We start from the raw sequence: 26,259 nt of genomic DNA on the forward strand, positions 1-26,259 counted from the left end.
ATCCATGTCAGTCAGGTCTATTGAGGCCATACCCCCTAGATCAGTGTTTTTCAACCAGTGTGCCGTGTCACACTAGTGTGCCGTGAGAGATCGTCAGGTTTGCCGTGGGAAATTATCCAAATTCACCTAATTGGTCTAAAAACATTTTTTGAAAACAAATAATTATTTGCAAATAATATGGATATAAATATTCTAGACACTTTGATAAGAATGACTTAATTGTTAATATAGGCTACGGAGTATCATTTTTTAAATATTTTTGTTTGGTGGTGTGCCTCGTGATTTTTTCAGTGAAAAAAATGTACCTCGGCTCAAAAAAGGTTGAAAAACACTGCCATAGATGCACTGTGCACCCCTCATTTTTTCCAGTGGCCAATCGTAGTAGTGCAACAAAACGATACTCATGTGGCCCAAAAATAAATTTTCCCATAGACCACAATAGTAAAAATAGATGCCTGTAAAACCTCGAGACATGGCCATAGGCATTTGTAGATCTTTATATTCTATGGTTTTAATTCACAGGGTTTCATTTTTGTTAAATATGCCTAAAAGTCCGGTACAATCTTATTTCTCCACAGGTTCCTCCACAGGTGGCAGAGTCACACGCATAGTGCCGTTTGTTGGGGCTGCGTGGATCAATCATTAAGTAAGGGAGTGAAATAAACAAAAGGAGGAGGCGGCAGCTCTACTGAGGGACAGAATTTGTCTGGTTTGCCACACCATGGGGGTGTTCACATCACATGCAACGTCTAAAACATGTGAAAAATGCATGGAAGAAACCAAAGCACGGGGGCTGCTGAGATGACTGTGAAGCTATTGCTGCAACACTGAATTAAACACATTCAAAAGTGGATTACCAGCATTGCACTTACCTTGCAGCAGCTTTGCTGCTTAATGCATGTGTGGAAAAAAAGAGAAAAGAAATACAGGGCAAGGGTACCAAAAACATGGAGCATCTGCTAAAAAAAAAAAAACACCAAAAAACTCATCTCTCTATCTCTCCATTGTCCTGTGGAGCTGGTTTATTATTTTCAAATGACTTATGGAGTGCTGCTGTAGAGAAATGTGTTGCATTCGCTTAAAATAAATGGCTCTGTTTTTCTGAATTAATGAGATAATTTTGAGATTTTTTTCAGGGTCTGAATTTAAGAGATTTTTTTGCGCTACCTCAAAACATCCGATGAGAGGCTCTCAGGATGCAATACATTTCCGTATATATCCACGAAGCATGCCATATTTATTTAAATGATCTTAGAGAAACATTGCAATATCCAGCAGATCCAAGTGTTCTTTCCCTCTGAACAACCACAAAGCCCTGAGGTGCCTCCATAAAGCCAACAAAACAACGACAATACTATCACCATTGCTTAATAAGACAGAATCTCCCGATGTCTCAAACCCAACGCAAAGTAAACTGGATTAAACTGAACAACTGGGACATCTTCATTTTCAATTGAGCGATCGAGACGGAAAAGGATGCTTGTCAGCCATCTCATTTATTCAGGAAATACTTATTGGAAAGAAAATATCATAATTCAGACCTGGAAAAAAAGAACCCACAAACTCAGCTACAGAAAAATGTCATTAATTCAGAAAAACTCAACCATTATTTATTTTAAGTGAATGCAATACACTTCTGTAGCTGCTGCATTCCGAAAAAAGTTGGAATTTCTTTTTCATCCAAGCACTATACATGGACTTGCCAAGAAAAAGTAGGCGCATCACGACAGATAAGCGAGTTGTAATGGATGCTTGTCGCGGCAGCATTGCTCTCGTCTGTGGATGCACTCGTCTCTGGTTTCCATTTAAAAAGACGTTGTAAACTGCCCCTCAGAGAACCACATTATCAGGATCATTTTAGGCCGTTTTTGGATTTGTTAATGCTGCAGCTGAAATGCTTCTGATCCTGAAAAGGAACAAAGGAGAACAATATAGAGTGAAAAATCTATTTTATGTTATCGCAGGGACAGTTATATGTGTGTGCGCGTGGCAACTAACAAATATAATCATAATTGATAAAGCTGCTCTCAATTGATCGATTATTTCAGGGGTATCTAACTGAAAAGACCTCTTGCTCAAGAGAGGGTCAGTCTAGAGCAGGGGTGTCAAATTCATTTTCACTGAGGACCACATCAACATAATGGTTACCCTCAAAGGGCCAGATGTAACAGTTATACAGAATAAACATAACGAAATGTCACCAAATATAATGTAAAATAAAGGCAACCACTCCGTAACATATTGATAAATAACTTTCTGTATTTACTACTTATTTCACTCGTCGCATGATGCATATACAATGATACACTGCGATCTAGTGGCGGTGCAGTCACTTTGCGGGTAACGCAATCGCCATGCATTGTGGGAAATGTAGTTTATGGGCAACACACTCCTTAAAGCAGCATAGACCTATTTTAACACAGATTTTTAAGACCAATTAATCATTCGCGGGCCACATAAAATGACGTGGGGGGTCAAATTTGGGGCCTTGAGTTTGACACATGTGGTCTAGAGAAAAAAAAAAAAACTGTTCAGTGTGTTAACAGTATTCCATCATAATACTGCAATCATGATATTTCACACAATTATGGAGTAAAAGTGATTTTTTTTGTTGGGCCCGACGGATACTTCACAATAAAAACTAATGCTGGGCACGTTAGGCTGCACACAGTTGAACTGCAGGCGTCCGTTTATTAAACGTACTGCATGCATGTGCCTTTGTTTCCAAAATTTTGCGCTACTTTCGAGACCCATTTTAACAATCAGGAGTCACGTAAACATGACATTAAGAGTGTCTTTTTACGGTCAGTCGTTAACGTGCCCAGCATTTATTAAAACATATTTATGACACAAAATAAATCTACCATTAAATGCATCTAAAAAATCATATAAAAATATTGCTAGCAAATATAATTAAGCATAATATTCTGTTTATATTCCATCACCTCACTGGCAGCTGTGCCTCAGCCACACACGCCATGTTAAAAAGAAGAGGACGCCATGCTTTCATTGTAAGATGATATTAAGTCATAGGCCACATGTAATTAATTAGGGGGGAGCCACATGTGGCCTGTGGCCCGCCAGTTTGACATCTCTGGATTGTTTTTTTTGGTTCACAAAACGTCAAAATGTTGAAAAATGTAGATGGGTGTTGTATAATCGTTTACATTACGATGGTTAATCACTCCACACCATGATATCCTGCAGCCACCGTACACAGTCTACGGCACTGCCCATCTGCCCAACCACGAACCCCTCATCATACCGTTTCAGCCATGATTCATGAGTTCGGAGAACCGTCTCTGGGCCACAGCCACACTTCACTCCCATTTTTGCCTCTGGCTACGAGCCAGACCACAATAAAACCTCATCCATCTGATCCTAGAGGTCGTTAGCGAGTATGAAATATTAACCGTGCTGAAAAATCAAACCACCGCCCACGCTCGGAACACTATAAATCATTAAAAAAAAAAAAAAAATTCCATCAACTTAAAATAAATTAGTCATTCTTTTTTTGACTCTCATTATGGTCAACTAGTAAAACCGTTTTGTTAGACTGGATGAATGAACGGCGTCTATGATAAATACAGATAATGTATGCAGGTGTCACAATTACTGCTTTTGTCAAGCCGAGCCCTTTCATCTGGATCCTTAAAAGACTTTCACATCTTAGAAATCTGGCTGCGATTTAGGGAGCAAGGAAAGAAAAACAGCACTGTATTCAGCTTATCCTGTGTTTTTTTTTTAAGGTCAATTAAATCTATCCTGGGGTTGTGTCAGCAGTGAAATAGCTACATCCAGCATGAATGTCGATTTATCATGTACATTTACCTGGTTTTCCTTATGGCAAAGTTTCTTCATCATAAATCATCAGAGAAAAAACACAAAAAATTCTTGGAGCTTGGAGCTGCATTTGCTATATTTATAACAACTATCATTAACAGCTGGATAAAGGGCAGAGACTCTTTGTTTGCAGTAGGTGCTATGTAGACAGGTCTGCCTTCAACAACACACACTTTTCAAATAGTGACTGCATTTCTAGCACTGCCACATAAGGATTCACAAGGAGTCGATGAAGCTATACCTTATAATCATTGCATTCATTAATTCAATCCATCCCAAATCTTAATAAAGACCTGTATTTATAATGAATGCGTGTGTTACTGTCATTCATTTGACTGACTTTCTTGGACATGTGGCAGCTGTTTCCTTTACAATAGTGGCAGAAAAAGGGGAAGATGCAATAGATTGGGGAGTATGAGAGACCCAGAACACACGAGACTGCGGCAAATAGCCAAAGGCTACAGACGTACTACAGAATTTAAGCACAGAAAATGGAGTCTGCCAATGAGATCTAGAAACTGGTGAGAGCACTTCTTTTTTTGTTTCTGTACTTGTGGATTATTGAAGGTATTAATTCAACTCTTAAATGGAGGCTGGAATTAAACATTTTTTTTTTTTTACTATTTTGTTACACAAGAGTCTGCGATAACCTTGGTGGCATACAATTTCACTTATGAAATACACTTGACAGAAGTTGGTCTACGGCATCATTTTTTTTCTTCATTGCTGCAAACTTACCTCCCGTCTCCCGGAACTCCGCTTTGTCTGTAAAAGTGTGCAGGCGAGGGCAACGGCATCCGAAAACCGTAAGTCCGCGAAAAGTTCTATTCTTGGCTCCACAGTGCAGCACAGAGTTCTACACAAACTTACAGCCTCAGGTGATCATTTGCAGACTCTAGCAGGCACATTGCCATCATATATAACATGTATCCACTGGAGGAATCTGTGCTGCACTGTGGAGCCAACAATAGAGCTTTTCGCAGACTTTGCGAACTTCCGGTTTCCGGATGTCGTTGCCCTCGTCAGCACTCTCACGTGTTTTACGGACAAAGCGGGGCTCCGCGAGACAACAATTCCAGGAATTTAGCGCATTGTGAAGTCCCAGTGAATGCGGAAGTCAACATCGCGCGTTGCATCTCCTATACTTAGACTGAGGAGGACCACAAAAACATGAGTGAGTCATCTTTTTTCACACTTTGGTGACTGGTAGGGCCTCCAGAGTCCCAAATATAAGGATTTAAATGATTAAAAAGTTGATTTTGCATAATATGAAAACTTTAAGAAAAAGTCATCACATTACAAGTGACAGATTATATTCATTAATGGAGGAACATTATGGTTTTCAACATTTATTTTCAAAAACAGCTTGTGACTCATGTCCATGCTGATAAGCCTTCCTCAATAATTAATAATGTTTTGTATGTTTGTCGTTTCAGCATTTTATTTATTTCAATTCACACAAGTAACTCGAGTATAAAAACAGCAGGTGGCTAGAGAGGTATTATTATAATCAGGTTAAGAGCTTCCTGTCATTGGGCTAGGTTACATTAGCAGGCTGCTGGCACATTTAACACATCACCTTTAGCCTACAGGGATAATTGTGTTAACTTTTCTGAAGAGAGCAAATTTGCACATTTTGCACATCCTAAAATGTCAAACTATTAGTGTAAAATGAATCATTAATTTAAAAAAAAAAAAAAAAAGTATGATAATGAACATTATATAGAATAATGCAACAGTTGAGAATTAGAAAATGTGGTTATACACATTCAGTATTGCAACTTGGCATGAAATAATATGCACATGTACATGCGTCTGATGTTCCAGTGTCACAGATCTACCACTCTGTAGGTCAATTACCTCACATGCATTGAGCAAATATTTTCCCTGTGCATCAGTAAATTTTCTGTGTGCAGTCGCAGATGTCAGTCAATAATCGACAAGGTCATTAAAGTGTAGCTCGGATGAGATATCTCAACTCCCATGCTCCCAATTCAGACATGTGGCATTATACATCTTCTGCAATCACCCTTGTTCAATCTTCCACTCAGTGTGGCTCTGTGGGGAATCAAAAGCACTCGACGCATTTTCTCTTCATTGTATATTCATTGTTTGAATAGGCTCGACTCACACAGCTTTACTGCTCAAATACCACCACGGTTGACTGTCTTGTCACATTCATCCATCATGTGTGAGATGATTGAATGTAAATGTTTGGCAAGTGGAAATCCATCTAAATAATCTGGAGATTTTCTGAAAGATATACCTTTTACTTTGTCATCTAAGAGTATAATGCACATCTTTCATCTGTCTCTCTCATACACTGCAGAATAAAGAACGAGAAGTGCATTCTGAAGAGTGCAGTGAGATGGATTGAATGAGGGCTGAGGGGGATCTTATATTGGAACAATGGAAAGATTAAAAAAAAAAAAAGGGACTTGGGTGGTGAGATAGTGACACATCATCAACCCTGACTTGAAGTTTCCATGATAAACGGCTGCCAGTATAGGACAGAAAAATAAAACAGGATTCAGCCTCTGAAAGAAAAGCTCAGCAAATGATACGAACCATAAATACAAATGCATTTGCCGCTTTTTCTTCACCATTACAGGACCTTTTCCCGCTGGAAACGGAATATTGTGAAGTGCTTACTCACCACACCATACTCCATAGAGAAAAATCAACAATTGTACATCACTGCACACAAAGGAGATGGATCCACTGCTGCCTCCATAATTGAGTTCAAATATGTTATTTTGTGTTTTCGGTGTTTGAAATCCTTTGTTTGGATTTACCCAAGTGACACAAACTTGGCAAACCAGACAGCAGTCAACCAGTACCTTCTGTGAGCAGAAAACACTGATTTTCCCAAAGGATTTTGTGTGGAAAATGGAGCAGTTTACAAAACTTTCCGCCACAGGAGGCGGTCTAGCAACTTCATAATGCAGCAAACACATTCTTAATATGATAGACTTAAGCAGGTGTTGATTTTTGACTAGTGCTGTATCTTTTCATTAGTGGCTAAATTCTGCGTTTCCCTGATTTCCCACTGGCAAACGTGAGTGTGATTTCTAGACGGTACAGCTGGCACAGGGCAATCAGATGTATACAAGACGCCGACTACGAGTCAGAGCATTAAATCACACTTCGAAAAGCCTGAAATACCCCTTTAAGGGTCCAGTCTGGGAATGTGGTTCTAAAAATTATCTTACTCCGATTTCAAAGACACAGTTGTACTTAAAAACAAACAGCTGTTGCTTTTGGGGGCATTTCAGGCAGTTGTCTGAGGTAATGAGAAAAGTGTCCACAACAGTCCACTATTAGCCTGTACTTTTTATATCCCACTTGGAAATGAAGTGAGACATTAAAATGCATAAGTTGCCTGCTTTGAATCTAAATAAAAATGCTAATGAAGCACTGTGGGTATTAATAATGCAGACGACATGTTCCATTTTATTTGCTAAGGAAACATCTCAGCGAGTGCTCTAAACACTGATGCCATCATTTGTTTTGATTTGTCAGGATTTACAACACGACATGTCCTCTTGACATTTGGAACACTAAAATACCACCTAATTAAGACTTTAATTACTGCCTGGTTTTGTAGTTACTTCCATAATTGAATATGATGGCATTATACTGTATTTTATGTATATTTGCACTTCCTACAGGGACCAATTACAGGTTTAAAAAATACCAATTCATGATGCAACAGTGGAACTTGCCCTTTGGCACGTTATTCCTACTGCCATTACTTCTTATGCAATAAGGAGATTAAAGTGCTGTTGATCTGACAGGAAACCTAATGTATATATAATTAGATTGTACAAAATTACTACACATTTGTTACAGCATAACGAGGAAATGCAAAATGTACCACACATTTACATTTTTACTCAAGGGCATTCAATTATTCAGATTTTTAAGAAGCCAACTCAAGTTATCGAAGGAAAAAACGGTTGCTTGCTGTGCACGTTTCTCAAATATCCGAGTAGCTTCAGGAAAATGACAATCTAAGAGAATAGGATAAAGGTCAGTGTTCCAGTTACTTCTACAATACAATAGTATACAGTACCAATCATGCCTCTACACATCCTCCCATAACAAATCCTGAGGCTTGTGACCACAGGGGCCGATTTTTGACATGCATGCCACTTACTTTCCAATGGTTACGTGAGAAACTTATGAGAAAATTCACTTGTCTGTGAAGATAACTTCTCAATCACCTTGGTCATAGTAAGTTCAGGCAAATGGGTTTGCCGGAATGGAGTTCACTTCTCGTCCAAATTCTTTAGGTGGAAGGCAACTCGCCAGCAGTTCGTCAAAACATCAATTCCGGAGGAATAAAAGGCCCCTTCTATTCAATAACCCCTGCCAAGGAGGTTATGTTTTTGGCAGCATTCTTCCATCTGTCTGTGAGCAGCGTGATCAAAAATTAAATGAATGAATTTGATGACATTTGCTGGAGATGAAGGTTATGGCCCAAGGAAGAGAAAAGATTAGATTCTGATGGATATTCACATACAAATCCAGGGTAAAAATGTGTTAAACTTTCAAGAGAGGGGAGTGTATTCATAATGTAGGGTGGAAGCTGCCACCAGGGGGCGTATCCACTGGCTCCAAAAAGCACCAAAGTCTGAATGGAAGTCAATGGGAAAATGAGTCTACGTCCCACTTCATTTAAATGAGTTAAGAGAACATGTCAGTTTTGTTAATTAAGTTCCCATTTAGAGGACAATAGATGATGAAGAACAGCACAGGAGTGAACACCGATGTGATTGACAGCATCAATTAACTTCCATGGACTCCAGGTTTCAAAGACTGATGTGGCGCTAGTCAAATCACCATATGTGTCGATGCTTTACAACAGGATTTCATGATACAACAGGAAGTCTGTCTGTTTTTATTTATGGTCTATGGTGATGGAGGTTGTCCCTCTCTGAGTGCTTTGTCTAATTCTATTTGTAATAATCTGAAAGGGCTATATGCACCAGCAAATTGACATCAAACATTCAGAGCATGCTGTCTGTTGGATAGAGAGGTGGAACGCAGCCATAGCAGCGAGAAGAATGTTGCCGTTTCAGTTTTTGGGCAAAATGTGCAACATATCTCATGGTATCTTGCACATTTCCATTAGGGATGGTACCAAAATAACCAGGCCAAACCGTGTCATTCAACCCCAACCCTATCACACTATACCAACTGAAACATAATGGAAAGTGTGGAGTTTGCATGCTCTCCTTCGAACTACATGGATATTCAAACAATTAAACAATAGATAAGAGGAAAAGAAGAGGCAAAGAAAGGAGGCAGTAATGCAAAGTTATGGAAAATATGAAGAAAATTAAAGGTTAAAATGAGGCACTGTGGAGGAATGGCTTTAAAACAAACAAAAACATACATAAAGTGCAGGGTTTTTTTTGGGTTCCTCAATTGGGGAGTTAAACTTGGCCCTTGATGTGAATGGAAGTTGATTGCTATATGCTGGCTTTATGCCAGACTAGTAATCTAGCCAGCATGTACCACACCTTTAACCCAATGTCAGTTATAAATCATTAAATAATTCAACACTCAAAAGTAACCGAGACAGGGGTGGAGATTTTTTATTGCTTCGTCAAAAATGTTTTGACAGAATTTTTATTGCTTGCTTAGCAAAGAGAAATCCAAATTGAAATACTTGGGAGCTAATCATATGTAGCATCGAAAAAGTTTTGAAAAACAAATGGAGATGGAGAAGGCTTCCAACTATGATTGAGGTTGCTGCAACGACTACACACAAGACTACACCTCACCCTCATAGGGGCTTTGTCTAGAAGGTAGAGGTTCAAGGTGTATTTTATTACTTATTTGGCCCAACTATTAACAGAAGCACTGAAGGTGCTCTGTGCATTCCAAATGAATCGAGATGTTTAATCTACGTACAAAGAAGACACACCTAGAAGAACAGGAACATCGCATTGGATGTACATCATCATCAATGTGCGTCATGACTGCATTACTCTGTATGTATCCGTGCAGGCAAAAGATGCTATATGTGAACGGCCCATGACTGGATCATTTGACAAATGGTCCACCACCACACCTCCAATAAAAAACACTGCTCCCTGGAGCTGTTCTACAAAACCTTCTGGGACTCTCTTCTCTACAGTGCACGCCCAAATGGGTCCAGGTGCAACCCGATTTAGTCAATCGCTGGTTTGAAATTAACTCATCAACAACCTCCTTGCATCTCAGGAGGGAATGTCCACATAAACGTGTGTAAAAAATGTAAAATTAGACGAGGCAACTAAAACTCAGAGCCTTTTAAATAACTGGGACACACGGAATGTCTACATTATCTATTAGAGGTGGGAGAATATTATCGTGATATACATGCATGATATCAATATTTCTGTCAAGCTTAAATGTTCCCCTTTACTCTGAAGTGAAATGTAAAGACAGGAAAATGTTATTTTGGTCTAAATGTTTATTTTTGTACTCTTCAGTTGAACTGTAGCACGCTCTGCAAATTAATTTAGAAAAATAATATGGGTATATATATATATATATATATTATAGGGGAAGAACGGTCTGAGAGAGAATTAGCAACAAGGGCCAATTACTTTTATCATCACTGGTATCTTGTTTTAATATTGAGGAAAAGTTCTATTGTGATACACTTCCGTTCAAAAGTTTGGGGTCACTAAGAAATGTCCTTATTCTTGAAGGAAAAAAACTTTGTTTTCTAAAGAATAGAACATTAAATCAATATAGAAATACACTCTATACATTGTTAATGTGGTTAACGACTATCTTAGCTGCAAACGTCTGTTTTTTAATGGAATATGTACATAGGTGTATAGAGGCTCATTTAGAGCAACTATTTCTCCAGTGTTCTAATGGTACATTGTGTTTGCTAATCGCGTTATAAGGCTATTGGATGATTGGAAAACCCTTGAGCAATTATGTTAGCACCCTGGAAACCGTTTTGCTGGTTCTTTGACAAAAGCAAAGGTTGAAAGGCAACATTATTATTTTGAATAAAAAAGAAATGTTGCACTTCTTTTGATGAATAAAAGTGTGACTATTAATGGAAAACGCACAACAACAAAAATTGTATAGATGACCCCAAACATTGGAACAGTAGTGTATATATATATCGTTATCATTTAATCGCTCAGCCCTACACCGTGCATTATCAAGCTTTTCACATAAACTATGCTACTTGAAATAACAGGCAGACACGTCTCAGCATGAATAAACAGGGAATATTCTGCAGTCAAGACCATCTGTCACAGCACTAATACATACCGACATGCACACATTGAGCCTGCTAAATTCTGATCTAGAAAGGTGGATGTTGCATTGGAAAGGACGACAAAGCTTTGCCAGCAGCGGCGATGTGAGGCAGCATTGGTGTAGCAAGAAACAAGAGAGGGAGGACTATTATTCGAATGCACTGCCTTGGTGTGAAAGTGGCTGTGACTGGAGCGTGACTAATAGATTGCAGTCAGCTGGTTGTCAGCCGATTACAGCTGAGGCATACGACTACCGTGTCCAGCATGAACTAGTGCGAGGCTTCATTTTAAAACCCACACACGGCAAGCGCAGACCCATATAGTGCGCGCTCGATTTAATTTGCCCGTCTCACTTATCATATCGTTCCCAAATAAACATGATAAATGGAGGACAGCCAATTGTTGATATGCACAGAGTGAGGACTGCCTTTCTAACTCGTATGCAGTTTATCATGCAACCATCACATCTTACTCTTCGAGATTTGTGGTGGAAAAAGGGAGTCAATCCTGTTTGACATTTTATTGAGAGGCAGGGAACAACCCAGTCTGTACCTATCAATGTTGCGTTAATATTTCACTTGAAAATATCTAGTTCACCAACATACGATATGATTTATATTCAACTGTCAGAAGGGGAAGACTTCATCTGTCCAGCCTTTCCATAAACTTATGATTCACAATCTTAATTAAGATTTTTCATTTTTCACTTAATCATGTTTACTGAAATATATTCCATCAGTGACATTTTTTTTTTTTTTTTTTTTTACTTTTTAAACGACCCCATTGTGTTCTTCCTGCCATTACTCCAGGACTTTTGTTTTGAAATTGATCCTAATGCTTGCAAATTAAAGCCACTCTATAGATAAAATTGTACTGTTATTTTTGGATAGTTACTCTGTTTTGTCACATAACAATAACAACAAGTTTTTCTTTGTGCCTTTATATTTTTGTTGAGTGTAATTCTTACATACTAGACTTCTGGTCTGGGTGTCTTAGATGCCAAATCTCTGTGCTTCAATTATGTTACTACAAGTGTGTTCATCGTTCCCGATGGTCAGACACTAAAATCAAGTCCACAGAAATCCGTTTAAAGGTTGCGAGAGCCTACCAAAATGTTCTCACAAGGTTGAAATGTCCTCAAACATTATCCTCATAACTTACTTGAATGTAGACGCACAGAGAGCATGCAAATTCACACAAAAACATGAATTAGAGTCAGTGTATCTGCATGTTTTAGATGCCAAGAGATTATAAATACCTTTTTCAGAAGCTTAATTCCAGTTCATTTCCAAAAACAAGTACTGAAAAAAAATAGGCTGACAATCCATTTATAAAAGGGGAGTGTAAACAAGCAGTTTAACATCAAGATCACCTGAAATAAAGCGAAAACAAATAAAGCCCATTTCTATTTGGGAAAATATTACAGATGCATTCCATGTTATTAAAAAGCAGAGCCTGGAATTTTATTATTCAATACTTAGATTAAATAATAAAAAAATTTTTTTTCATTTTAATCATAAAGACCACTGCAGTCTTTATGTTACAATTTAGAGGTGCACAAAATATTAATTTAATTAATGTAAAAGTTCAACGAAAACTGTGCTTAACACCTGGAGACTGCACAACAGATGCTGAAGAATGTACATGATGGCGAAAGCCTTGCAGACATAACTGCCTGAGGAAGAGTACACTTCAAGTGGGAAACTGTACAGTTTTAGCCAGGCAGTCGGTTATCTAAGGTAGGCTGTGTGAAGACTGAACAAACACTCGAAACAGAATTATGCTGCTGACTTGTCCGACCCGAGGCTGAGGCATCCAGTTTTAAAAGAAAATGTTCTGTGTTTGGAAAGAGTCCACAAAGGACTCTGGGGAATGCTGAAATTAAAGGTGCTATACGTGACAATTGGAGGCAATAAGGGAGAAATGATATCGGCGATGTTTCCAAAAGGAGGAAACCACTCAAAGAGTCCTGAATGGAGTCTGTACAGTTGAAGAAATAGTTGAATGAAAAAAAAAAAAAAAACATGTCGTGCCCTTCAACAAAAACAGCCAATTATTTGACGTTCTGGGAAGCAAGATGACCAGCAGGAGTCGACAAAAGACATGCATGATGCGATCTGATCGACTAAAGTAACCTAGATTTTGGGGGACAATTTATTACAACCAGAATATAGGCTCATATTAAACCAGTGTATAGCTTTTGGTTATTTTTGTGTTGTTGATATTCTGCCTCTATTTGATTTGAACCAAAACTATGTACAGTAAGATTTTTGTAGGCTGTGTCCTTCATCTGAAAACTTACCCTGTCACCTGAAGGGTTGCAAAGGGCCCTTTGCAGCCGCGTCTTCGCACTTTCATCTATCCTGTCTAAAAAAAAAGGCCTAAAAAAATATTGTAAATGGAAAAACGGTATCAGACCTGCCTGAGGGAGCATTTGTGTCTTGGGGTGCAATGATCAGTCGACAAAAATCAATGACAAAATCGGTTGCAGACAAATGTAATTGTCGACAACTGACGGCCAAGTCCTCCCGCAGGCGACAATCATTACTATGAGATGGAAAATGACAGCATAACTATATATAGACCGAGTTATTATCTGATTGACAATCTTTTCAAAAACCTACAACGAGTCAATCATCACAATAGTCGTTGGTTGCAGCTCTTGTATACAGCACCAACGAATATTCTGTGCATCTGACTGTTAATCACATATCTGTCAACCAGTTTCACTTGACAGGCTATTTGCAGAAGGTCACCAGTGTGTGCGGCTCTGACGTCTGGATAATAAATGCAAGGAACATCTGCCTGTCAGTGACCATTCAAAAACACACCACAAATACACATAAAACTGGTACTGCGCTATTACTGACAAACACAGACAAGAGTGATGTGGAGGCTTGATCAGCATTGTGTGAACTCATAAGATAACGCTTTACATGTCCCACTAATTTGATTATATTGAAACGTTACACATTAATTTGTCGTTTAGCTTAATTTCTTTTTTTTAAATGCTGGCAAACAGTTTACTGCCATGTTGACTGCACACTACCTTTGAGATGAATCCCTGCCTGGTTTGAACAGAAAACTCTCTTGTCAAGAGTCTCCACTGATATAATGTGTTCCGATGTGAGGGGAGTGTTCCATTTTGGTGCTGCTGGATGTTAGCGTAGCTTCAGACACTAGATCACATACTCTTGACTGAAAGGTTCAGACGACGGGTGCGTTCACTGGACTGTTTCTCCTCCCATCACTCACAATGTTTCCCGTCTATCAAACCGGGCCTGACACTTCTGCACTTGAGGTTTTTTTAGGGTCCTTTACGGTTTGCTTTCCTGTCAGTTCGCATTTTTAACAATTCAAAGAATCACTGTTGAACAACTGTATAGCTCACTTCATCCTGATGACACCAGCAAACTTGACTTGACTGCCGTTTAGGACTGGATATGTGGCATGTTGACTGTTCCTGATCACCAAGGCAGCCCAGAACCTTCCAATTGAAAGACGACTTGCTCTACCATCACCCTCATATCAAAGATTCTTAAAGGGGTCATATTATACCTCCATATTTCTCCAAGTTAACCTAGTTCCCTGGTGTCCTATTGAACATGTCTGTGACATGCATTGGTCAAAATACCGTAAGGATGAAGCACCACAGCTTACTTAAAAAAAAAGTAAAACGAAACTTAAGGGACAGGAAATGACATCAGCCACAGAGGCTACTGGGCGCTAACAGCAGTTAGCATTTGGCTCTAGCAGGCACATTGCCGTCATATATAACATGTATCCACTGGACCGATAAATCCTCTGAGGCTGGAAGTTTGTGTGGGACTCTGTGCTGCACTGTGGAGCCAATAGAACTTTTTGCGGACTTCCGGTTTTTGGATACTGTTGCCCTCGCCAGTACTCTCGCAATGAGTGCGGAAGTCAACATTCGGCAAGTTGAGTATGCAAATGAGAAGCCAGAGCATGAAGATGATCTCCTCCGGCCTTTCGATTGGAACGTTGTGTGTTCCATTCCCAGCTTATCACATTTCCTCGTTCATTTACTCATGTTGACATTGACCAACTTCAGGACGACTATAACTAATAAAGTTAGCACAGATGAGCCTTGTATGGAGAACGCAAGCGAGAAGCCAGAGCCTGAAGAACTGCCGATCTCCTTCAGCTCTGCTGTTTGGTGAAAGTTCACTGCAGCTTCCCAGTGAACTAGAGTAGCAAATTATGGGCAAATGGCCACAGTTATGATTACGGTTTAGTCCGTTTAGTCATTTAAACTGGTTAATAAAAAAACTACTTTTGTTTTTTGCATTTTCTTTCTGTACCAGGTAACTTGTGCCTTGCATTACACCCAACAAATGCAGTGTCACGGGTTACATTATCTGGCACATTCAGGGATCACATGCCATTGTCTGGCAGATTAAAAAAATCAACGGTGGGAAGCTAATTACTAATTTTGGGACAAAGGCGGAGATGGACAGGACATTTATCAGCCCTTCACATGCCCAGAAAGACACAGGTTTGTGCAGATTGGTGACAGACATCACAATGTTGAGTCACCATTATGATGCCACGCCCCCTCTTCCTGCCACACACTGTAATATATTCATATTTTACCGTCTTATCTATAAGCTCTGCTTCTTTCCAGCGCCAGTGCAGCCGCAGCATTAACGTATGCAAACTGCCCGAAGTTATAAACAAGGCAAAAGAGCAGATTTGTTCTTTCTTAAACCCCAGAGAAGAGCTGCAGCCTTCTTTTTTGTTCATTTAAAAAGGTGATGTATGTAAAATATGTAAACGAGTTGGCTGAAGGCAACGGGACTTCTTACCTCCTGACCCTCTGTCTTGGTTTAAATCAGCTCACACAATGAACAGCTGTTTCAGTGAGACACTGCATCTCTATTCAGTGAAATCACACAGACTAAATAGAACACTGACATCAGTGTATAGCCAGAGGAATGACAATAAGTCAATCTTAATTAAGCAACAAATGATGACAATTAAACTGGTTTACTGAACTCAGGTCACTACCTTAACTGGAGAGGATTATTCATGCTTTTGTGTCCTCCTGACCCGACTTCTTTTTCATCTCTGAACTGTACAGTGGCCCAGATCCAGAACATGTCCTCTGAGAAGGTCTTATATACAGTCTCTCCTACGCTTTAGAAAAAGGTGACTGTGCCTTTGAAGTTATGGCGACAAACAGTGCGCAACTCTCTTTTATTAGGATTACAGTCTGCAGTCTCCGTGGAACAAAAAGGCAACTCAAGACCCATTTGTTTAAATTGGCCTGTGTCTCGCAGAGTTGACGACAATGCTGGTTTGGTAGATTTCTTCTGGGGAATCCTTGGTTGTTTTAATTTCTTATGTTTTGTTTTTTTGCACCTCTGTTTTACTGGTGACCTGTCCACTGTTCACCAATGTCAGCCGCGTTTGGCTCCAACTCCAGCGATTCTCAAAAACTAAGTGATAGAGATAGTGGGTGGATGGACGGCGATGGTATTATTTGTTTTTTTCGGGGAGCTCTCATTTCTGTGAAAGTGCTATACTAAATAAATGTATTCTTATTAGATTCATTAAAACTGCTGCTGCGGCTCTCACCATTTACTGAGATAGGAGCCTTATCTTGTTATGCTGAAATAACCACCCAGAGGCACTGCAAAGATGGCTGCTATTTGGAGAGAAATTAATTCAGGGACCGCATGGGACTGAGACAAAAAGACAAAAGGTTTATTCCTTAAGTGTTTGGATCGGCGTGGTGATCTCACCTCACCAAATACACTTACAATCTTAAACAACAAATAGTTAGTTGTAGCGCCACCTCCAGGTCATTGTTTAAAATCATAAAGGATTATAAAGAATCACTGAACTATGTCTATGTTATTTGAACATATTCGTATCAGATTCTTATTTTGTTACTATAGTTATAGCCTCACATTTGAAGATGTGCAACTATTAATTACAGCAGCATTTGGAGGTCTATGTAGAACTAAAATGTCATATAAACCTAACATTAAATGACAATCTAATTATATAATGGTGAAATACAAGTTATAAACTCGACTGAAGATTTGTATTTATATTCATGGGCTTTTATACAGTTACACAGTTGGGCATCTTTAACCTCTAAGATACAAAATTAGACATTTCATTGTTGCAGGGAATGAAATGAGAACAAAAACATTAATCTCAGTGACACAATTCTTGAGATAATGAACCAAAATGAAAACCTGTTTTTAAGCAGCACCACCTATGGGTGCAGTAACCTCATATTCTGGGCCATGTATGCGCGTATGTGGGTGAACTATACAAGAATATATGTTTCCAGTGTTTACTGCATGAACAGTAAAACAGTGTTTCTTCCATTAAAAATTAATTTTAACAGAATAATCTTAAGAATCAGAAACAATGGAAAGTGTCCAAGGAAAGAAAAATGTTGACAATAAAAATAAATAGTCAAACACTTAAATTCAAGTTTAGACCACATGAGGAATCATAGGCTAGATAGAGGAAGAAGGGCCGGCCCAAGCCTTTATGGGGCCCTAAGCTGAATTTGAATTTATAAAAATTATAAATTGCATTAATTTTAGTTGTAATCTTTACACCAAACCAGTGTCACTCTTGTTTGTTTTTTGTTTTAACACTAGAGGGCAGTAAAATTACAAGTGTACTCGTATTCATTTGCATTTTCGTACTCAAAGTGTGGTGATGGTGCGTATTAAAACTTAGAACAGATGTGCTAATGTGCACTAAATGAGCAACTCTAACATAAAGCTGAAAACTATTTACATATCTAAAGATATCTAGATTTTAATGTTAGGTTTTATTCTCTACACACCATCGGTGATCGAGGGGCCCTAAGCAGCCAATTACTTATCCTTCAAAAATATGACATTTTCTTATTCAATATCCAGTTGACACCATTACAAACAGTCTTGCATTTCATGTACGTCTCTGACATAATAATAGAAAAGGTAATAAGTCAACCAGTGCCAGCTAAAATGGGCTCTATACGACTTACTGAATGGAGTGATGAATGGATGGATATATCAGGGACGAGAATTTGTAGTTTTACGAGTTAAATATTTAGATATGATCTTTGGTTTCACAGCAAATACAGTACGTTTTTAAAAAGTAATGCAGTGCTTGTATCTAAAAAAGGAAAGAGGACTCGGACATGGTGGAGATAAACCTTGTTGAAAGTTTACTGTACAAGGTTTGGTCATCTGGGGGCTCAGTCCTGATTTATAAATAAGGTCAGTAAAATATTTAAAGAAAGCGCAGAAGACGTGGTGATATATACAGTGTATAGAATAGAGGGAATAAAAACAGAGGTGAAACAGAAAGTCAGACAAATAGAGTGTGATCTTGTTCATCCTCTCTTTCCTTTATATATAAAGTGCACATGTTATTGGGATATTTATTGAATTCCTGTGTTTGTATGGCTGGAAAAAATACAAAATATATATATATATATATATATAAATACATGAAGGTTAAGCCACTAGCACACCTGCTGTAACCTCAATTAAACCACTGTCAATCCCAACGTGCAGTTTCTTGACATCCAAGGAACGTCACACCAGCCCCCAGCCACTCGTCTACTCATTATATGTGTATATGATTAATGGTAAAATAGCATGACTTGTACAATAAGGCGAATGTGTTTTGCGAATTGAACATAGACTACTAATTAATTCGGCATACATTGATACACGATGTGCGGCAGCGTTTCTGTGAAATTTTGTTCTCAACTTGTAGCTTAGGCTGCAGAGCCAGTTCGAAAGAGAAGCCGCACGGGCGGGTGTTTAATGTTAATTGCAGTGAAAATAAACAGTGGAGTGACATGAAAAGTTCGAGGAAAAGGTGTGTGTGTAAGAGCGATATAGTTTATCAAACGTATGCCGAATTGTTTGTCGGCTACGTCAAACCAGACAACGACTGACGTTTTGCATGTTAATGTTGGTGTATACGAGTATTTGTGGGTAAAATAACAAGTTGTTTTTTTTTAAAGGTAGTTTAAAAAAAAATTAAAAACACTGTAAACGCAAAATGGCGACACACAGACTTAAAACAAAACATTCAAATGTAAAACGATAAAGGTTCACTTACCGAAGTAGAGACCAAAAGGCTGGCGGGTCGCTCAATCAGCTCAGGTTGCTGCTTCCCGGTCACATTCATTTCCCATGAAAAGCCGCTTTTCCCCTCCGTCTGTCCGCTCACTTCGACCAGAGTTTCTCAAGTCATTAAGTCACCAGCGGACTGGAAAGTGTTCGGTTCACAGCGGCGCGTCCCGTTCAACGACACAGGCGGAAGGAGGAGAGACCAGCACGTCCACACGCACGCTACTCTCTCTGCTGCACGGCTTCATCCTGACACGTGGACCCGTCTGTCGAACGTCTCCTGAAAAAAGCTAGAGAAACACACACTAACGTTCAAGTGACAACAGTGTGTCCTGCTGCAGAGACGAATGAATGAATGAGGCTGAGTTCAGTGAGGCAGAGGCAGCGCACACAGCTGCTGTCTCCTCCTCCTCTGCTGCTGCTGGTGCTCATCAGTCTGCATGTTCCTCCACCTGCTGCTGCTGCTGCTGTTTAACCATTCCTGCGTCAGACCACAGCACATTAACACTCACTGAACTCATAATAATCATTGGAATATTTATCTATATGTATTATTTACCATATAGATTTTTTTTTTTTTAATCAATGTTATCTTAATGTTATTTTATTGTATTTTTGTTCCAAACAATGTGTTGCGCATATACTGTATTTATGTTTGTTTATTTATTTATTTGTGTTGCACAGGCAGGGCCGGCCCAAGCTTTTATAGGGCCCTGAACTTGATTTTTCTGGGGGGGCCCAAACTCTCACCACTTTCAGAGTAGTCAGTGCTTGACTATTATTGACACAAAATGGTAATACTACTACTGCATTAATTGTAGTTCCAATCCAATCCAACTTTATTTATAAAGCACTCGATTAAACGTGAATTATGTAATAAATCTAAAGCTAACTGGCCATAAAATCCTCATTATATGTCACAGAGACTCAGGAATAATGTTCATATAACAAACTGAACTCACCAACATCAACAGTACAGCCAAAATATTTGCATTAAACAAAAATATTTTGCAGACTGCAAATCATGTTTATGTTTTGAAATCATGTTTTGGCATGTGGCGCCGCCTACCGCCGTCTACCAATCACTGCAGTCAGTAGAGTCTCAGCTGCCGAGCAGTTGCCAGTTACGTCAGAAAACGAAACCTAAAAGACCTTGTTATTTTGAATTTGAATGTAACCCTAACCCTTAATCGATTACGACATCTATTTTGACAATCGATTAGAAGTTTTTTTTCATGATTAAAACACAATTTCTGATTGTTCCAGCTTCTTAATAGTTTGACAAACACCGATCAACGTTTTCTGACATTCTATGGACTAAATGATCACTCGATTAATCGTGGAAATAATCGACTGATTAATCGATTATGAAAATAATCGTTAGTTGCAGCTCCAAAGCACCTAAAGCTGAAACAAAAGCGCTGTACGTCAGAGGTAAATAAGAATTGGAACAATGCATAACAAGACTGTTAAATGTTCGTACCATTTCACGTTTTCTCACACTTGAATGTTTCAGACCATCGAACTCATTTTAATATTAGACACACAAAAAAAAGTTAACATCAGTTTTATTAAATGATGATTTAATTTATGAAAGGAAAAACAAGCTACCCTGGCCCGAGATGAAAAAGAAAATGCCCCCTAAATCTAATAAATGGTTGTGCCATCCTCGGTGGCAGCAAACTCCAATTAATTTGTGAAAACTGGCAATGAGTCTTCCACGTTAACTCTCCTTTGCAGATTTTAATTCAGCCAGGAGGGTTTACAAGCATGAACGGCCTGTTTAAGGTCATCGTGCCACAGCATCTCAATTGGATTTAAGTCCGGACTTTGACTCGGCTGTGCCAAAACTTTTATTTATTTATTTCAAGCCATTAATAGGTGGACTTGCTGGTATGTTTCGGATCACTGTGCTGCTCTCTAACATGATTTTTCTGTTCGAGAGCAGAATAAACACGTGTCAATATCAGTGGAGCATTTCAGTCCGGTAAGTGTGGCTCGATACAGACCTCATTGATCCTAAAGGGACAGTTTCTCAACGACCCGGGCGTGAGACTCAACAATCGACCACTTCCTCATGATCCCACCTTCTGCAGCTTTAAGTGCACACATTATCGGAGAGATTGTTTGACTCTGTCTCGAAACAGTGAGAGACTTCTACTTTTGTATTTCTCGGCTTCAGGATTAGAGACACAATGACACTTGGTCGCACTTCATCACAGCACAGCACTGTGATCACTGTATAAAGAGGAATCATCAGAGTAATGGAGGAGGAGCGACTGTTACAAAAGACACTTCAGCGACACTTCACATTACAGACACTCCTGGTGGGGAGTGAGTTGGGGCGGGGGCAGGGGGTGTTATATCACCTGCTATGGATTTCACCTAAATCTATCCAACCTCTTGTTGGCCACTTCAAAAAGAGAAGACCTTGTGGAATTCAGTATGGAGCTTTACGTTTATTTCAGCCAATGCTTCTTAACTTTTTCTTTTTTTAACAGACAAAGCAGACCTGCTAACAAAAGGAAAGGAAAAGGAAAAATAATGAAAGAAACAACCAGGTGCAGTTGAGGACGGTTCTGTTCAGCAAATCATTTTTAACACAGGTTTTTCAAACATCCCAGTTTCATTTTGGACACTTCCATTATTTGAATTTGCACACAGAAATGAAATTATGCCACAAAAACCGATACCTATCAGGGTCAAAATTATGACCACCTTTGCACAAACCACTGTTCATATTATACCCAATTTCTCCAAGTTAAACTCATTCCCCGGTGTCCTAATGAACATGTCTGTGAAATGCTTTGGTCAAAATACCATAAGGATGAAGCACCACATCAGTTCAATCACCCTGCCAAAACAGCCCTGTTCAGAACGCTCTGTTTAGTAGTATCTCTTTAAGTCCACCTTAAAAAAAGTAAAAACGAAACTTAAGGGACAGGAAATGACATCAGCCACAGAGGCTACTGGGAGCTAACAGCAGTTAGCATTTGGAAAAGTGATCATTTGCAGGCTCTAGCAGGCACATTGCCGTCATATATAACATGTATCCACTGGACAGATAAATCCTCTGAGGCTGGAAGTTTGTGTAGAACTCTGTGCTGCACTTTGGAGACAAGAAGAGAACTTTTCGTGGACTTTGCAGACTTCCGGTTTTCAGATATTGTTGCCACCGCCAGCACTCTCGCATGTTTTACAGACAAAGCAGAGCTCCACGAGACAACAATTTCAGGAATGTAGCGCATTGTGACGTCCCAATGAGTGTGGAAGTCAACATCGTGTATTTTATCTCCTGTAAGACTGAGGAAGACCACAAAAACATGAGTCAACTTTTTTCACACTTTGCCGACTGATCGGACCTCCAGGGTCCAAAAGTTGATTTTGCATAATATGTCCCTTTTAAAATCAAATTAAAGGGTTATCTAAGGGTTTTAGCTGTCACTTGAGAAAGCATCATGTCAAAAAAAAAGAAATCAGTTTAGACTTGAGAAAAAGGATTGTTGATGCTCACAAAGCCGGAGAAGGACATACAAAGTTATCATGGCGTTTCCAAGTGTCAAGAACTGGAGTGAGAAGCATCATCAAGAAATTCAAAGAGAGCCACACGATACAGAACAAGCCTGGAAGAGACTATGGACAGAAAACTGAAACTCAGAACAACTGCTAAGACACTAGTTAATGACCTGTAGGAATTGTAGTAATCAGGAATTGTAGTCTCAAAGAAGGCAATTACTAAAGCTCCGCACAGAAATGGACTGTGGAGGTTGCAGACCAAGAAGAACTCCACTTTAAGACCAAACTAGAGCTCTTTGGCCATAGAGACGTTGCTTATGTTCGGAGAAAGACGGAAGAGACGTACAACACAAAGAACACCGGCTCCACAGTGAAACACGGTGGTGGCAGTATCTTCTTATCTTATCCTTAATCATACTTGTCTTGTTTTAATTTCCACTGCACAAACCCTCTGTACGTGCACATACGCTTCCTTTATTAAATGCAGTGCAGATGACAACAACAGTCCTGGCTTCACTGCTGCACAGCCTCATCAATAAAGGTGGCTAAGTGTCTGTCATAACAAGAAAAGCAGAATGTTCCACTGAGCGCCACAAATCACTCGCACCGTACCGCCGAGACCTTGACTTTACAAATCAGCCTGGCAACTGGGCTTTTTGCTTCATCCGCAGTGAACAGTAGTGCAAAGAAGGAATTCTGACTCAATAATCATGTTTGACAATATAGGACCATACACACTCAACACATCCTGTGAAGCTACACCTGGCCAGCAGCTTAAGACTAAAAATAGCCGTATCTAAAGGGGAACACGATCCACTCGGCAACACCTTTAAGCTCAAAGACTGAAGGTGTTCACATGAAGACAACGCTCAGCATGAAAACATAAGAAGGCGTAAACACACTCACAATTTTAATTAGCTTGAATTCAACCACAGAGCACACACACACACCATCAATATAAAACTATGGTTATTTCAATTTTATGTACATTCCAAACCAGCAAACTCAGTGGCAAACCTAAAGTGATAAACTGACTGTACACATGGTTCTGTTTTTACTGTGTGTGTGTGTGTGCTCTACTCACGCTGCTGCAACTTTAACATGTAAGCCTCAAAATGTCCGTCTGGACTTTTGCTTTGCTTACTTTAACCATAAAAGGGCCAGAAAATGTCCTGTGAGTAAGTGCTTTTGTCCATTTTTCAATATTGTCTTTCAATTTCTGACAGTTATTTACAATTCCCTGCATGTTAAAAGTGACTAGTTTTACAGGCTACAACACTTAAATCCTGACTCTACTGACTGCAGTGATTGGTAGATGGCGTAAGTGGCGCTACATGCCAAAACCCAAACATGATTTGCGGTCTGCAAAATATATTTTTAATGCAAATACTTTGGCTGTACTGATGTTGCAGTCTCTGTGAGACTCAGGAAGGAGGATTTCTACGGCAAGTTGCTTTAGATTTATTACATAATGCACCTTTAAGTATTATACATGATGCAGTAACTGAGTTCTCGTTTGGGCTTTTTTGTTTCAAACTTTTGTGAGTTAGTTTGGTGTCTTTGTGTTTCACCACAGCGTTTCAGCACTGGAAACTTTTTAAATCTCAAATCAGACGTCACTTATCTCGATTCCGGTGTGAAGTCTTCGTCCGTATGTCCGACCATCAATCAGTCATTTAAAAAAAAAAAAAAAAGCCCTGTCGGCTCCCCTCTAAGCTGAGCGCGAATCACTCTATAGCTTTCCCTTGCATCTTTTAACTTCTGTGAGGCTTTTGAAAACCTTGTGTCAAAGCATCAAAGTGACTGATTTCCACTGATATCCTGTCGAAATCTTCACACGTCTCTGGGACTACTATGTTTCCGGGCACATTTCTGGTGTTGAAAACAATTCTCAACTCAAAGTGCTGATGTCCAGTTTTCTGTGGATTGTGTTGTCAATCACTAATCCATGTTGATGCTTCACTTTCTGCAGAAATATTGACTTCAATTTGACTCGAGGCTTCGGACACCACTTCCTTGGATTTTGTCTTCCAACATTAGATCCTGACATTTTTGAACTTTTTCCTCCTGAGGTGACACTGGCAGGTAGAGAACTTATGGTTTTGATGAGTAATGCATTTTTCTTTAAGTTTTCAGATTGGTTTTTAAACAATACACTATGATTTAAGGGTATGCCCCCAGTGTGTTAATGTAAGTGAATGTTTTAATCCTTCCATTCCTCTGCTCAGCCTTTGTGTGGCTGAATCTTCGCTTGGTATTAAAGAGCGCAGCTGTAAATTGGTTCACTGTCTATCTTTCTTTTACTGTAAAATGCTTTTGTTCAAACTGGAGCCTCATCAGACAGTAATCCTCTGCAGACACTAACAGGGGCAGGGTTCCTAAAAAGTTCAGCCTAAGGACTCACACTTTCAGGCCTTTTCTCCATCACTCGCTCAGTCTTTGTCACATTTTTTTTTTAACTGCATATGTTACTGTAATGAGTCAGTGTGCCATGGTTTTACTGTCAAGTCTGAGTCGAGCTTGATTTATACTCGGGTATCAACTTGAATGAATGGGTCTATAAACATTTATACTGCAGGGTGTGTAAACAATACTTCTAATGAGCTCATTCAACATCAGTGAAGAAGATCAATATAGTGTTGGGCATTTTGAAACAGAGTTTTTGGATAAATACAATGGTGTGAGTATAAATTGGCCTTAAAACTGTGGATCAAAACCTATAGAAAAGGCACAACAAAAAACACTCTCATCAAAATATCAGGATCTGAAAACAGAGGAAAAAGATGAGTAGAAAATAAAACAGGATGTGCATGACAAGACTGGATATTGTCTTATCATATCTTAGACAAACTGCAAATCTGGAGTTTGTTCTGCAACAGAAGGACTACGTCCATTTTCATACACAGTCTGTATTAACCGAGTTGTCAGTGTTGGGACTAAAGAGAACATTTATTTTTTGTATTGAACTGCATGAAAGTGCAGAATCTGGTGTGTATGGATGCCATTATTTTAGGAGACAGAAACATGAGCAAGCACAGTCTCAACCAAACTTTTCTTGTTTTAAAACAAAGAATCTGCTGTAATCTGACATTTAAAAGTGTTAAAACTAACCCTAAGTTTAACCCTCACTCAAAAATGTAAGAAATGTGTACTTTACTTTACTTTCTTTAAAGGGGACATATTATGCAAAATCAACTTTTTAATCATTTAAATCCTTATATTTGGGACTCTGGAGGCCCTATCAGTCAGCAAAGTGTGATGTCATGTTTTTGTGGTCCTCCTCAGTCTAAGTACAGGAGATAAAACACGCGATGTTGACTTCCACACTCATTGGGACATCCCAATGCGCTAAATTCCTGGTATTGTTGTCTCACAAAGCTCCACTTTGTCCGTAAAACACGCGAGAGTGCTGGCGAGGGCAACAGTATCCGAAAACCAGAAGTCCACGAAAAGTTCTATTCTTGGCTCCACAGTGCAGCACAGAGTTCTACACAAACTTCCAG

General features: G+C 39.2%; 1 protein-coding gene across 1 annotated transcript in view; it reads right to left on the reverse strand.

Moving 5' to 3' along the window:
• Positions 1-19,298, reverse strand: part of sntg2 (syntrophin, gamma 2) — a gene marked incomplete at both ends in the record, with an annotated part of 100,925 nt that extends 81,627 nt beyond the window's left edge. Inside the window, one exon of the mRNA XM_083907987.1 lies at positions 19,230-19,298. Within this exon, the coding sequence (XP_083764113.1) occupies positions 19,230-19,298 (69 nt within the window). The remainder of the gene's footprint in view (positions 1-19,229) is intronic.
• Between the last annotated feature and the right edge of the window lie 6,961 nt (positions 19,299-26,259).

Source organism: Microchirus variegatus (genome assembly GCF_963457635.1).
Source record: "Microchirus variegatus genome assembly, chromosome: 21".
Lineage (NCBI taxonomy): Eukaryota > Metazoa > Chordata > Actinopteri > Pleuronectiformes > Soleidae > Microchirus > Microchirus variegatus.